The sequence below is a fragment of the Notothenia coriiceps genome, unplaced genomic scaffold (assembly GCF_000735185.1).
Source record: "Notothenia coriiceps isolate Sejong01 unplaced genomic scaffold, NC01 NC01_scaffold00019351, whole genome shotgun sequence".
In the NCBI taxonomy this organism is placed as follows: Eukaryota; Metazoa; Chordata; class Actinopteri; order Perciformes; family Nototheniidae; genus Notothenia; species Notothenia coriiceps.
The window spans coordinates 739,688-753,498 of record NW_011352052.1 but is presented as its reverse complement, the minus strand read 5'-3'; the positions used below and the strand labels follow the sequence as shown (position 1 = coordinate 753,498).

Here is a 13,811-nt window from a genome sequence, read left to right as displayed (position 1 = left end):
TCCTGTTTATTAACGTTTCAGAGAAGTTCACGTGGTACAATGGGTTTTGCCTCTACGTAACACCATCTGTACATTCAAAATACCCGTTGGACGAAGACATTTCACCGTACATTGCATATAATAATTTGCACTAATAATATTAACGTTCGAGAACGCTGTGGTATTTTACTCCAGGAACTCAACTCTGGCGGACGAGATGTATCAGTCGAACCACTATGTCATATCTATAAGAAATAAGTATAGTACTATAGTACTTATAAGTCTTTTTACATAATGCGTTTAGATTGAAATCGTATATTAACTTTGACCCTGAACCAGGCACGAGTCGTCGTAAGTCTAGCAACGTACCGAGTAGTAATAGGAGTTCACTCCACCTCCTCTCCTCCGCCTACCTCTTCTGGTAGCGTCGTATACGTCACCAGACTTCATTTGAACCTCCTCCTACTCCTCCTCATACTGACTACTTCTACACGAGTGGCTCAACCGTTAGAAAGTGTCTACAAAACAAATGACAACACGTCCCCCTCTCGAGTATGTCGCACTTCCTCTCTTTTAACTTACACGTCTCCTGTTCCCCGTGACGTCACATAATGACGAGTAATCCACCCTCTCTGCGACATTTAAGTCTCTCGCTCGTCGAGACGTAGTCCCCGATAAGTAATCGTACCGAGGCACGAAAAGTAGACGTTGGTGAATTTCACGAGTTAGTGCTCTCGCCTGCCGTACTGTACTACTGTTTTCGCCCTCTGCCGATTTGCGAGTTCCTACGAACACGCTACCTTCTCTTCTGTACGGATTTTGGCGACCGGACACACACGAACAAGCTTCTCCCTGAGAATTACCCCTTCTTTACCGCTAAAAATGTCACATCACCGACGTCCACCGGGTTTGTCACAGTCGGACTATTAGTAGAGAGGCGAGTCCGCATATGTCGAAAGTACAGAATCTAAAGAGATTCTCTCTAACCTTAACAAACCTTCACTAACTAACCTCCATTTTTTCAAAACCAAATTTCAAATCCTTTTACTCTCAGGAGAATCAGCAATCTCACTATTTCAGACGTGGTAAATTACGAAGTTATTACCCTATCCAATAATAATCCAATTCAGAGGCAGTAATGTAATATAATACATTATTTTATATATATAGTTACAACCGGCCCTTTGAGTGCAACCTTTATGAGAATGTGCCCACGATGAAATTGAGTTTGACACCCCTGATGTAGAGGTAAATATATATAAAGCATGGCTTTCTTCATACTGTTTGCCTATTTTAGGAGTTAAATAATCTTGGGAAAGGAAACAAATATGTATGCAGACAATACACAACTTTGTATTATAATTTCTCCTTATAAAGTAAGCTTTTAAGGGAAAGTAGAGAGGGACTTCAGTTCCTTTTAATAAAAATCAAGCCAGAAAAACCAACAATTGGGAGTCAGTATCAGTATGGTACATTACATTTTGAATTTGTTTTAAAGATGACTGGAATTTTGCTTCTATTCTGGTTTCTTCTCAACAATATAAATGTTATATTGTTTTCTTCAAATAACAGCTGCTTATTTTTGGAATCACTTAGAACATTGCATTTAAATGTAATGTCATCCATCAGCTGTGACACTCGAGAAAAACCAGCAATTTGAGCTCCATTTAGACAAAAGAGTGACTACATTTGTTGCTATAAACTAGACAATCTGAGGCTTCAGAGCAGAACCACGTCAACAAACACCAGAGGAAGGGTTAACACTACATAGGCCAACATTTTTAGGTGAAATGTCCTTTCTTTAGGCAAGCAGTACCACAATGAATTTACTTTGTGGCTCAGGGTGTTTGGTTTCAATGTGGTTATTTCACAGGCCTAAAATTAAACCCTGGCTATACAAGTATCAAGTTTCCAAACAAACCCAAAACAAGACAAAATGAATTCATTGACTCTCAACTGTGCGTCGGCACATTCTGTGCTTTAGAAATTCTGAGAAATAAACAAGGAAACTTTCTCTTGACTCGTACAGTAGCGCACGAGAGCATGAGAGGAGGTTTTCAAAACGCTAGGAAATGGCTGAAACAGATGATTCACTTCACCCAGGCTGACAGCCAACTATGCCACTATACAAAAATAAACACGAGTCTCCACAGCAGGTTCCCAGAATGTGTTTATTTGGTGGGGGGCGACTATTGAACTATCACAGCACTTCAGTTTGATTAATAAGAAGCTGGGGCAGGATCTAAATCAATCTCCTGAGGCATGTTTGCTTCATGTTACAAACAGATGGTGGCGCTAAAGCACACTGAAAGATGGGGATTGTGGGAATTACTCACCATTGAGTTTACACAATGTGTCAATTCTCCGATGTTCACAGTGGAAGACAAGCCTTCTTTCAATATTGTTTAGCTAAAAAAGAATATACAAGTAATTAGATACCCACAAAACGAAGTTACAAGTCAAAAGTCTTGGATTCAAAATCTTTTTTATAAACATCAAAATACCTTAAGCTATATGAATGCATTTCAGTCATTAATGCATAAATATGTTTTAATGTTACAAGGTGGGGCTTAATGCCAGGGGGGTTGTAAGTCTCACCCAGTTTACATCATCATTTATTTTTTTAGAATGTTGTTAATCTGACTGAGCAAAGCTTCTTGTTAGTTAAGATATTAAATGAAACCTTTTTCAAATGCATTCCACCGTTTGTAAAACGATCTGCTATTGGTATGGCTTATTTGCAGTATAGGTATGCAGTAGGTATGTGTATCTGTGTATGTTGCATGTATATGTACATGCATATGTATCCATTTAACAATATTTCTGGTGAGTATTCGTGTGTATGAGGCTCACTGGCAGTGAATGTAGGGATTACTCTAGCTGTTGTAATTGCTTGTTTGTGTTATTCGTTATTTATTTTTCTCTTTGTACACACAATCAGTACAAACCACTGTCTCATTTGTATGCATATATTTTGCTTTCCATTTCTAAATGACAAACACTGGATACGCATTGTCGAAACGCAATACAAATATTTTGGATCTGAAGATATCAAATGAATGTAGTGGAGCAGGAGCATAATCTATAGGTACAATAGTCCACCTTTGTTTTTTTTCGACACTAAATGTAAATAACTCTTCTTGTTGTACTAGAATTTACAAATTTTGTCCATTGACAAATCTAGAAAAAGACACCTTCATAATCATAATGTCCTGTACTGATACAAAATAACTCTTCTCAAGGACAGGTATGAAAATGTTACGCAGAAAAAAAAGGGAAATTAAACCAATGCAATTATCTGTGTTAGCCTATATCTTACAAAGCCTGTTTATTATTATATTGTCGCCTAACTCTGTAGTGTTATGGATAAGGATGAAGGAGTGAGTCTATTCCACATTAAGCATTTTATTAATCTTACTGTAAATGCCCAATATGCGCATATAAAAAAAAGACAAAATGCTAACATTCTTGGCATGTCAGCATTTGCACAAAGTGTAGTGTGTTTTTTACCCACAAGGAAGCAGCATATCCATGCTGCATCCTAATGTAATATACTGCTGTTAAACATTGGAGCTACATGTTGTATTAGGCATTACAAAATTATGTGATGATGATATACACTATTTGAAAAAGGATATATTTCTGATATATGTAATGATGTGTAGCCTCCAGTATGTATTAGATGATATGCAATCCAGCACAATAATCTAGCAATTAACATGAGTTTTTAGAAGACAGGACGTTTCTTCTTTTCTTTTGGGACTTTGTTTGAATTATTTAGTCTTGGTTTGATCATGTGAAACAAATCTTACTGTAAGACATTGAAGTTTTGAATGTGTGTGTGTGTGTGTGTGTGTGTGTGTGTGTGTGTGTGTGTGTGTGTGTGTGTGTGTGTGTGTGTGTGTATGTGTGTCTGTGTGCATGGTATTGGTGGGTGGAGTTGGCTGAAGGCAGTAAACCAGGTCAGTGTCACATGTGAGATCTGATCCTACACAGAGAATAATTCTTGCTGAGGAATTTAACAATACAGTAACAGGGGATGACATACTGTATGACAGCAAGAGCGCACAGAGAGACGGGTGAGACGTATTAAGTGTACAAAAAATGTTGCTTGAGTCTGTGTATTTGTGTGTGTGAATATAAATCAGGTTTCCTGCTCAGCTGGACCTACGCCCTGAATTTCTCAGGGGTCTTCACTTTCTTTTTGTTCTGTCCCTCTATTGTTTCTGTTTTCTCCCGCTGGGCTGTCCCCAGGTGAGGCTGGCTTCTCACAGCGCACTCAGTGCATTGTGTCCGCACTCAATAGGCTCACTGTGGAGCCAGCAGGGTGCCTGTTTTCAACCCTGTTAGCTACACTACTTTGTTCTCCAAGTTTCATACAGCTCACTTTGAGGCCTGAGAAGGTTTGCCTCACTGTATAAATATAAAGCTGTACGGCTCCAACAGTCAGTCTGTTTGATCGAATTTAGCACATATAACACATGGCAACTCAAGGTCAAACCATTGCTCTTTTATAGTTAGTTATCCACATTTTTCATTTTTATTTCAGACCAAAGAGGATAATGAGTCAATCAAATCACTCACTGCAATGGGCTTATTAAATGTCTTGATGCCATGGGCCAATGAATTGGTTCAATTGATTGGGGTCATTAAAATAGCTTAATACATTTGGCCAATCAATTGACTCGTTACAATGGGCCAATGGAAATACTCGTTAAGCTTATCAGGGGTTCAATCAAATGGCTCAATATAAGGTTTCAATCACATGACTAAATACAATATATTTTGTTGGATTTGCCCTTTGGATTGATTAATTGAATTATACAGATTGGACAATTAACTTAATGTATTAGTTAACACTGACTAGTTTATGTGCACCACAGCTTATTTCCTTCGCAAGGTGTCAAGTTGCATCCTCCTCTTTGTTGCTGTAGGGTTGGACAAACGAGAAGTGGCTCCTCCCAAAAAAGAGAGTGGAGCCACTGCATACAAACTCACCTGTTAAACTTGCAGCATCGGGGTGGAAAGCTGACCGAGTAGCAAACAGAAGTCCTCCAGAAGAACTTAGCTCAATGTAAGTATCATGTTGTCCTTTTCTTCTTTGTTTTATTGATAAAATAATGGCTTTAGGTCCCTGAATATGCAATTAAGATTTACAATTTTACTCCGGAGAAGCATACAAGCATTAAAGTTCACAGCTATTTTGACTCAGTTGGAGGGAATACTTGAATCCAATAAATACCTCTTTTACTTTGTGCACTTAAAAAGTCACATGAAATGAAAACCTGTAGTATTGAGCACTTTTTGTTTTACCATTGTCAAGTTAAGCCAAAAGTTCCATTAAGTAGCTGTGCTGAGAGACGATTGGATTACTGAGCCAGCCAGCCTCTCTCTGAAATGACTTTTGATGTTTCTTCTTGGAAAGTCAAGCCAATGCCAGCACAGAGGCATCCACTGACTACAGACAGATGCATGAGTACAGACTGTTGCAAAATGACTGCAGCGAGAAGTGAAACCAAGATCTAAAAAACCCCATTAAAAATCCTTTAAATTGCATTTTAAATGACTTTTTGTCAATGTTTGTTAAAGGGTTGATTGAAAGTTAATTCTTGATCTTTCCTGTGCAATTATGACTGCCATTTTCTAAGGTCAGGAATCAATAACTCATATACAAATTGTTCTTAAAAAACAATGTCTATCAACAACCAGAGTAAGGTAGATGACTAAATACAAGTGATTATCAAAACAAGCCTATGCGCGCCTTTCTCTAAACCAAACGACTAACTCCTCTATCTGCAGCCGGCACTGTACCATTTTTAAATAGAATTTGTGAATGCTGACTTAGTGCTTCTAACCAAACTGAACCCCCCTGATATTGCCCCGTCTCAGAAGCTAAGCAGGCTTGATCTGGGTCAGAGCTTGGATAGAAGACTGCCTGGGAATACCTGATGCTTTATTAAATTAGCATGTAACTTGTCATTTCACTTACGTGTGCTGAGTGAGACTTGTCAGTGGAAGTCAAGGAAAATCTTGTAGCAAAGCAAAGAGTAAGCCTGACTGGAATACTTCAAAATAAATGAATTGATTGAAGTTAAGCAGCATCAAGTCAAACCAAACCGAATTATTTATATATATATGTATCTTTATGTATTTTACCTGTCAACATAGGATCATATTTACATTTTACATGTGCTAAGAAATTGCAATTTCCTTTTTAAATTAAATTTAAATACAACATGGTACACGGTGAGTCAACATATACAAATCAATAAATTAGGGCTATTTAAAGGGGGAAAACGGGAGTCTGTTAAGAAAAAGAGAAACGATAAAGCTGGGAGTTAGGCAGAACAGTGAAGTTATTGAATATTTGATACAAGAAATATTCACCAAAATTATGCAAACGCTTTTTTTTTACTATCTTATTGTTGTTAATATACAGTATGGGAGATTCTGATAGCACTTTACTTTATAACAATGGAGGAATTAAGTGTTTTCATATAAAACAATTCTACAAGATTATTCAAATGCTTTTTTGTAATATCTTTTTTTAAGGATAACCAATGATTTGGGAAGAAATGTCTTAGCACTACTCTGTATAAAAGTACACTGATGGAATATTTCTACAAAAGACAAAATTCTTCAAAAGCATATTTCCTAAAAAAAAGTATTGTAGAATAACAGCAGGGTGAATGGGTGAATTGATTTTGTTAACCATATACTGTATAGTGAAGTAGCTTCACCATAAGAGCACTTATTAACTTATCTGCTGCAGTGGACACCATGGCCTCCACCCTCTCTGTGCGAAGTTACTCCGTGCGTCAGCCCTCCTTCTCCAGCATGTCCCAGAGGGACAGCGGTCGCAGCATCCGCTCCAAGCCTGCCGTGTCCTCCGCCACGCTGTCTCTGTCCCGCTCTGTTTCAATGGGCAACGGCCTCAACAAGCTGGGCTCCAGTCTGTCCTTCAACGGCCTCTGTGCCGCAGCCAGTGAGAAGGAGACCATGATAGGCCTGAACGACCGGCTGGCCAACTACCTGGAGAAGGTGCGCTCTCTGGAGAGGTCCAACTCCGAGCTGGAGGTCAAGATCAAGCAGCTCATGCTGGAGAGGACCCCCAAAGGGCACGACATCGACGGGATGATGGCCCAGGCACATGCTATCGGGCAGGAGGTCAGTCATTGTAGATCATATTCTCCCAAAACAGAGAATTTCTCTGTAGCAGCATTTCGTTGCACCCCGGTGATTGATATGACATTAACATATATGAGGATTTGTAAATATGTTTTTATAATTTGATGTGTAAATGTTGGCATTATTGAGAGACTTGGCTCAAGATAACATCCCAGCTTAGGTAAATGCACCATATAAAATCAAAAGCAAGGAATATGTTTAGGGTTATTTGATTAAGCAGAGATGTTACTCTCTAATTTTAGGTTGATTGAAAATGAACCCTCCTTCAAGTTGACATTAACCCTCAAGAAAGTGCCTCAAAACAATTAATGCAGTAATATTACATTTGGGCATACTAACACACTCAAAAATACTAACAATTTGTAGTCATGTGTAGTAGTCAAAGTTACCCTTGAAGTGTTTGTTTGAAGGCAATAATGAGATACAACCTTTTATTTATCAGTTCAACAATTTTCAGAGAGATCTGGATGTTAAGACCATTTGATTGCACAGTAAATAAAACAGCACACAAACATTATTAGAATCATTTCTAGTTATGCCAGATCTTCCTGAACCATCCACTCATGTCCTGCTCAGGTGAGGAAGAAGACGCTGGAGAACGCCCGCATCATGCTGGAGATTGATAATGCCCGGCTGGCGGCTGATGACTTCAGAGTCAAGTGAGTGTCACACAGAGCTTCCTTTCTTTACCTGACTGTGAGTTTTTAACATAGAAGCGCCAGACTGCAAAGCCATGTGAATAAGTGATCTTTAAGTCAGGCTGCGAAATAAGAGCTTCATTCCCACGCTGCTGAGGCATGTGCATAGATCTCCATCCAGGAGCACAGGGTGTGATGGATTGTGCAGGTCAGAGAGACAGCGTGGCTTCTGAAGTCCAGAGCTGGCAGAGCTGGCTGAAGGAAAGATGGGGGAGTCAGGATACACTGCTGATGCTTTTCACAATGTGTTGATGGTATTTTCTGTGACCTGATGTGCAGGAGTGATACATGAATTGGCAGTGATGGATGGCCTTAGCAGCAAAGAGCATGTTTACCTTCCATGCAGATATTTGTATGGTATTTCACTTGTGTGTATCCACTCTGGGATGATTTCATGAGAAGTTTCATAAATTGTTTGCACATGTTGCATTACCTCCAGTTTGTGACTTCCATGTCTCAAAGGAATGTTCCAAATAGTTTTACTCCAAAAACGTACTCTGTCTTTTGAGAGAAACATTTAAAACGTTTTTTCCGGCACATTTGGATCTAAGAATCCTCTTATATTCACATTTGATTTGCAAGTCTATTTTTAATCCAAAAAAGATGGCAGCATGAAGTGATATCATTTTGTGTTACACAAGAAAAATATATATAAATACATATAAAACAATGAAAAATAACCATACGATTTATATTATCATTTGACAAAATTCTCTTATATCAAAGTCGACTTTTTTTCTTTTTTCTGAGCATCACACAACCTTCTTCAGCTCATTGAAGGCTATGTGACATGATTAAAAGCCAGTTGGGGAAAACTAGTAAGTAAGGACTTTGATTTTAGATGACTTTGCCAAATTACACCAAAGTCAAGAATGAATTTTAACACCGAACAATAACATAAAAGGAAACAAATATTTGTTGATGCAACACAGGAATGCAGCAGACAAATTCACTTCCAGCAGCTATCTTGCTTGGGTTAAGTTTTATAATGAGTCATGTAATACAAATACATGAATGGCTCCTTTCCTTCACTGTGTTTGCGGTGCAGATGGGAAGCGGAGGCCACACTCTGCCAGTCGGTAGAGAGGGACTGTCAGGCTCTGAAGAGAGCTAAGTCAGACCACGACCAGATGATCGCCACGCTGCGAGGAGACCTGGACAGCCTGAAGGAGGAGCTCTACTTCCTCAAGAAGAATCACGACGAGGTGAGATCCCACCGAGGTGAGATCCCACCGAGGTGAAGGTCCTGTCAGACATGATCAATGAGTGTTTACGTATCAAGATAATCACCTTACAAGTTGTCAAGAGTCGTCTTGTACAAATGTCGGATGTCTTTAAAGCATCTCAAAAGATGAATGAAAGGCTCTCAAAATCACTAATATCATCTAAAACCACAGAGCTGTAACACCTTCCAGTTTCATATCAGCAACAAAGTAGCCCAGGGTTTAACAGTATTCAGTATCTGAAAGATTATCCTTCACGGACACACCCTTTTTCTTTGGTACCATAGTGCTTCGAGACAACACCTGTGTACACAAAACAGGAGCACTAGAGCCCATCCAGCCACATGTCGGGTGTGTCTAGACTGCAAGGTGTGGTATACAGGATGTAGACTGAACACTTGACTGAGTTTTTTTTATCTAAATTGACATTAATTCCTTTCTAGACCATTTTTTTTCAATAGTTACATACAATTTTCTTTCAATAGTTTAAATAAAATAAGGTTTGTAGGACTAGATTATTTAAACAATAACAAAATAAACCATTTCAAATTACTTTTTTTCCATAAAACTAAGTACATTTTGCTGGTAATACATTGACAAATTTTGTATTTTTGAATTCACAACGTCTTATAAGGTGGTATTACTACTTTTACTTAAGTTAAGGCACTGAAGTTAGATAGTGCAGCCTAAGAGATGTCCAGGGAGTAAATAGTAACTAAGATGTTGCAACATTAAACACTAATGTCTCTTTTCCTTTCTTTAAATGATCACAGGAGATGATTACAGTGAAGTCTCGTCTGGCCAACGAGCAGGTGAGCGTGGAGGTGGACGCGCCTCAGGGCCCTGACCTGGGGGCTATCATGGCCGAGCTGAGGGTCCAGTATGAGGGCATCGCACGCAAGAACAAGGATGAGGCCGAGGCTTGGTACCTCAGGAAGGTCTGTCGCTGCATGAATCTGTTCTTATTATTCCGGTAGTAATACATGTTTATTTGAAATGTCATAAACCTCTGTACTGTACATAACACTTTTTTTTATGTGTGTGTCTACAGTTGGACGCGGTGCAGTCAGAGGTCAAAGAAAGCAACGAGGCTCTGCGTAGTGCCCAAAGCGAGCTCAGTGACAGGCGACGATTCCTGCAAGCTCTGGAGGTCGAACTTGACAATATTCGGAGGCAGGTAAAGTAGTCATAACATTCGAACAAGTGTAATCACATATTTTTCCAGGAAGAACGCTTCCCATGTTGTGTCTCTTTCAGAAAAGAACCAAATCTTTTGCTACTATTTCTCTACTTCTTTGGAGTTCAGCCCCATCCTCACCTCTTCTCTTCTGCACACACATTATCCATAGATTACAGCTGCCTTCTCCTTGTCAACAAAGAGATTATAGCAGCACAATGTACACCGCTATTTCATTTTGCTCCGATAATCAATCAGAGTGACAACAAGACGTAGACTCAAACAAGCCGGTTTTGTCTGTGTCTCCGTTACATGTTAACACAGGTCAAACTATCATATGGCGCGGTTCAGTGGAGTCTAATATAGCTCATCGATGTTTGCCTTATAGTGAGCACACAGTATTGAATGTAGAGATATTACAGTGCTGACAGTCTCAAGTATGTGTGGTTGATTGGTGAGGGGGCGTGAACATATGTAGGTAAACAGACAAAGTGATGCTGGGTGGTAAAAGGGTCCATTATGTGACAGTGGTGACGCTTTAGTGGACTTCACAGAGGAACATTGTGTATAGTACAGATAACGCTTATGTGAACAATCTGATAAAGGTGCTCTGTTGAAATTGTTTATATTAAATGTATCCATGCATTTCTACAACATAGGACATTGGGACATTTTGAAATGATTTAAAATACAAGTGAAACACACAATGATTTTCATTGTCAATTATTCTGTTGATTATCTTGAACCATCCATTAGTTGTTTGGTCTATAAAAGGGCAGAAAGCTAAGGATTCTAGGAGTTGGTGGAGACCAAAACAAAGCTAAAAGTAGAGTTATGTATGTTTTATAGAGGTATTTCAAACATATGGATGTAATTTATAGATCTGAAACTGCTAAAGGATGCTTATTTAATATATATGATGATACATTAAAAAAAGTCTGCTTCAGTGAGTGTTTTGTAATGTATAAAAACGCTATAGTATGACGTATTACCTGTCACTGATCACTCCCTGTTTGTTCTGTTCACAGGTGAGTGTATTGGAAGGAAACCTGGCTGAAACTGGACACAAGTACTCAGTGGAGATGGACCGTCTTCAGACCACGCTGACCCAGCTGGAGGACGAGCTGTCTCAGCTGCGTTTGGACATGCAACGCAATAAGACCGAGTACGAGCAGCTGCTGCGCATCAAACAGAACCTGGAGATGGAGATCGCTACCTACAGGAGGCTGCTGGAGGGGGAGGAAACGTGAGTGAGGGTCGCAGGATCAGTGCTCAGAAATACACAGTTAGCGTACCTATGTTTATTTCTATAAAGATAAAACATGTTTGGCATGCTCCCCTGAATTTGACAGAGGACGGTTTCAAAATGGGGATTATTGAGAGGGAGGGGTTAGACTAAAGGTCCTAAGCTGCAATGGGCCGTTGTTGTATATGACATGCACTGTAAACATATTCTTTCAGTACTTACAAAATAACACTGATTATAATCCAGGAAATAAATTAAAAACATTGTTATTTTCCCATGTTTGCATTTAGCTACAGAGGAGTACATTGTGTGGAGTTTGCTGGGATATCAAGTGCACTCATTCACTTATTCTCAAAGCAAAAGAGAGAATTTGCATATTTCCCAAAATGTGGAACTTTAAAATGTCGTACTTGCACCAGATAGTTATTTAACATGATATCTGCTTTATCTTTTGAATGACGTTGTTTTTTTTCTCGGCCTACAGGGTAAAAGAAACACCTCCGCCTCCTAAAAGTAAGTTCAGTTTTTTTTTTATGTCATAAGGACAAAAACTTCTTCGCTAATTTTGAATAAAGTCTTCTGTTTCTTCATAAGGTCTACAATCTAGCTGAAGGGTATTTGTTAAAAAAAAAAAACACTAGCTTGTTTGTCAGTATTAGCTTGTTGTATGAATAACAAAGGATAAAAAAGAGAAAAGGGTTTGTTAGCTTCTCATTTTCACCCCTATCAGATCCTGTGTGTCAAGTAACCACACCAGGGGACATACTTCCTGTTGGTTAAATGCAGTCTGCAAAACTTAGGAAGGTATCTGATACTCCTGCAGGACGTGTTTTCTGCTGTGATGGCCTACCATTGTATTTACTGTCTGCACGTTAATACGCTTTACCATTTGATATTACTAGAGCAGACAATATCCTGCAGGAGCACAAAGGAGCTTCCGATCCTTACCTACATGCAGACTATCCATTTAGGACACTTGAAATTTGGACTTAGGCGTGGTCGCTCAACATCCGCAGGATCTGATAAGAATACAAAGCACACTCGCTGACTCTCTCTCTTCTATTTCATCCCTTTTGTATTTTTTTTTTTAGCTTTATAGCCGTTTATAGTGTTGTTCCATCAGAAGAAGTTTTTTGACAACATTTGATGTACTTTTTGGGACTTATGTGATTAACCCTGATTTGTTTTCCATATCATAGAAGAACCTGAAATAAGGACCAGGAAGATTGTAAAAGTCGTCACCCAGACCATGATCAATGGCAAAGTGGTGGATGAGTCCAGCGAAGTGGAGCAGATCGAGGAGCGAAAAAAATAAGCCAAAGTGTTGCAAGAGGAGAAGCAAAGATGTCTATTTAACCCAAAGTGCATCTAATTTCAAAACAACATTCTTGTTGAAGCCACACAATAGACTGATTAATGAGTTCAACCTAAAATAAAATAAAGTGATTTGCAACATCATGATATATTTCATTACATACAGTGGGATCTCTTGTTGGCAGAAACTCTTACTTATAATGAAATGATTCTCATAAATGTTTCAATAGTTTGTATAATGATGTCCAAATCTTATCTGAAACTTCTGCTGTGACTTACAGTAATGCAACCTTAACCTCATTTCATCCATCACATTTTTTTAGGGGGGTGGGAGGGTTTCTTATTCCTCGCTTACCTTAGCTTAGCTTAGCATGAAAACAATGGTAACCAGCTAGCTTGGCTTTGTCAACCATACAATTTAACTCTAAAACAAAGTGTAAAGAAGTCTTTATTCTGAGCTAATCCAACCAGCCGCCGGATGTTGCTAGTGCACAGACGTGAGGGTGTAACTCTCACCATGAAAGAAAATAAGAGTTTATCTTAAAAATATTTAGCTATTTCCTTTAATACATGCTGAAGCTTTCAGAAAATGTCTTGATCTTGCAACAACATCTACTCTATGTGCATGAGAGTTTCGCTGTAAAATAAAAAGGGAAAGGGAGTATTTTAATGTACTGTAGTTGTATGTAAAGAAATAAACCAAAGCAGCTGTACAGTCTCAATAAAACAGGGTTTTAAAAAAAAGTGTCCCTTTCATTTTTAGACAGAAACGTTGGCTGATACTGGAGGAACATAATATTACAGTGAAACAGAGAAATGTGATTCTGCACTGAAAAGACTGAAACTAAAGTACCTACAAACAGTAGTTTCAGGTGACAGGCTTTGTGTGTGTGTGTGTGTGTGTGTGTGTGTGTGTGTGTGTGTGTGTGTGTGTGTGTGTGTGTGTGTGTGTACGTATAGTACTATACTAATTAAGTAACGTAAGT

General features: G+C 38.8%; 1 protein-coding gene across 1 annotated transcript; it reads left to right on the top strand.

The window, feature by feature from the left end:
- Positions 1–4,016: 4,016 nt before the first annotated feature.
- On the top strand, positions 4,017–13,528 carry LOC104951871 (keratin, type I cytoskeletal 18-like). Its single transcript, XM_010778606.1, has 10 exons — positions 4,017–4,058; positions 4,914–5,053; positions 6,752–7,146; positions 7,744–7,826; positions 8,914–9,070; positions 9,862–10,026; positions 10,140–10,265; positions 11,294–11,511; positions 11,996–12,024; positions 12,711–13,528. Exons 3-10 carry the CDS (start codon positions 6,760–6,762, stop codon positions 12,824–12,826), a joined length of 1,281 nt encoding a protein of 426 aa, XP_010776908.1. The 5' UTR covers positions 4,017–4,058; positions 4,914–5,053; positions 6,752–6,759; the 3' UTR covers positions 12,827–13,528.
- The last annotated feature ends 283 nt before the right edge of the window (positions 13,529–13,811 follow it).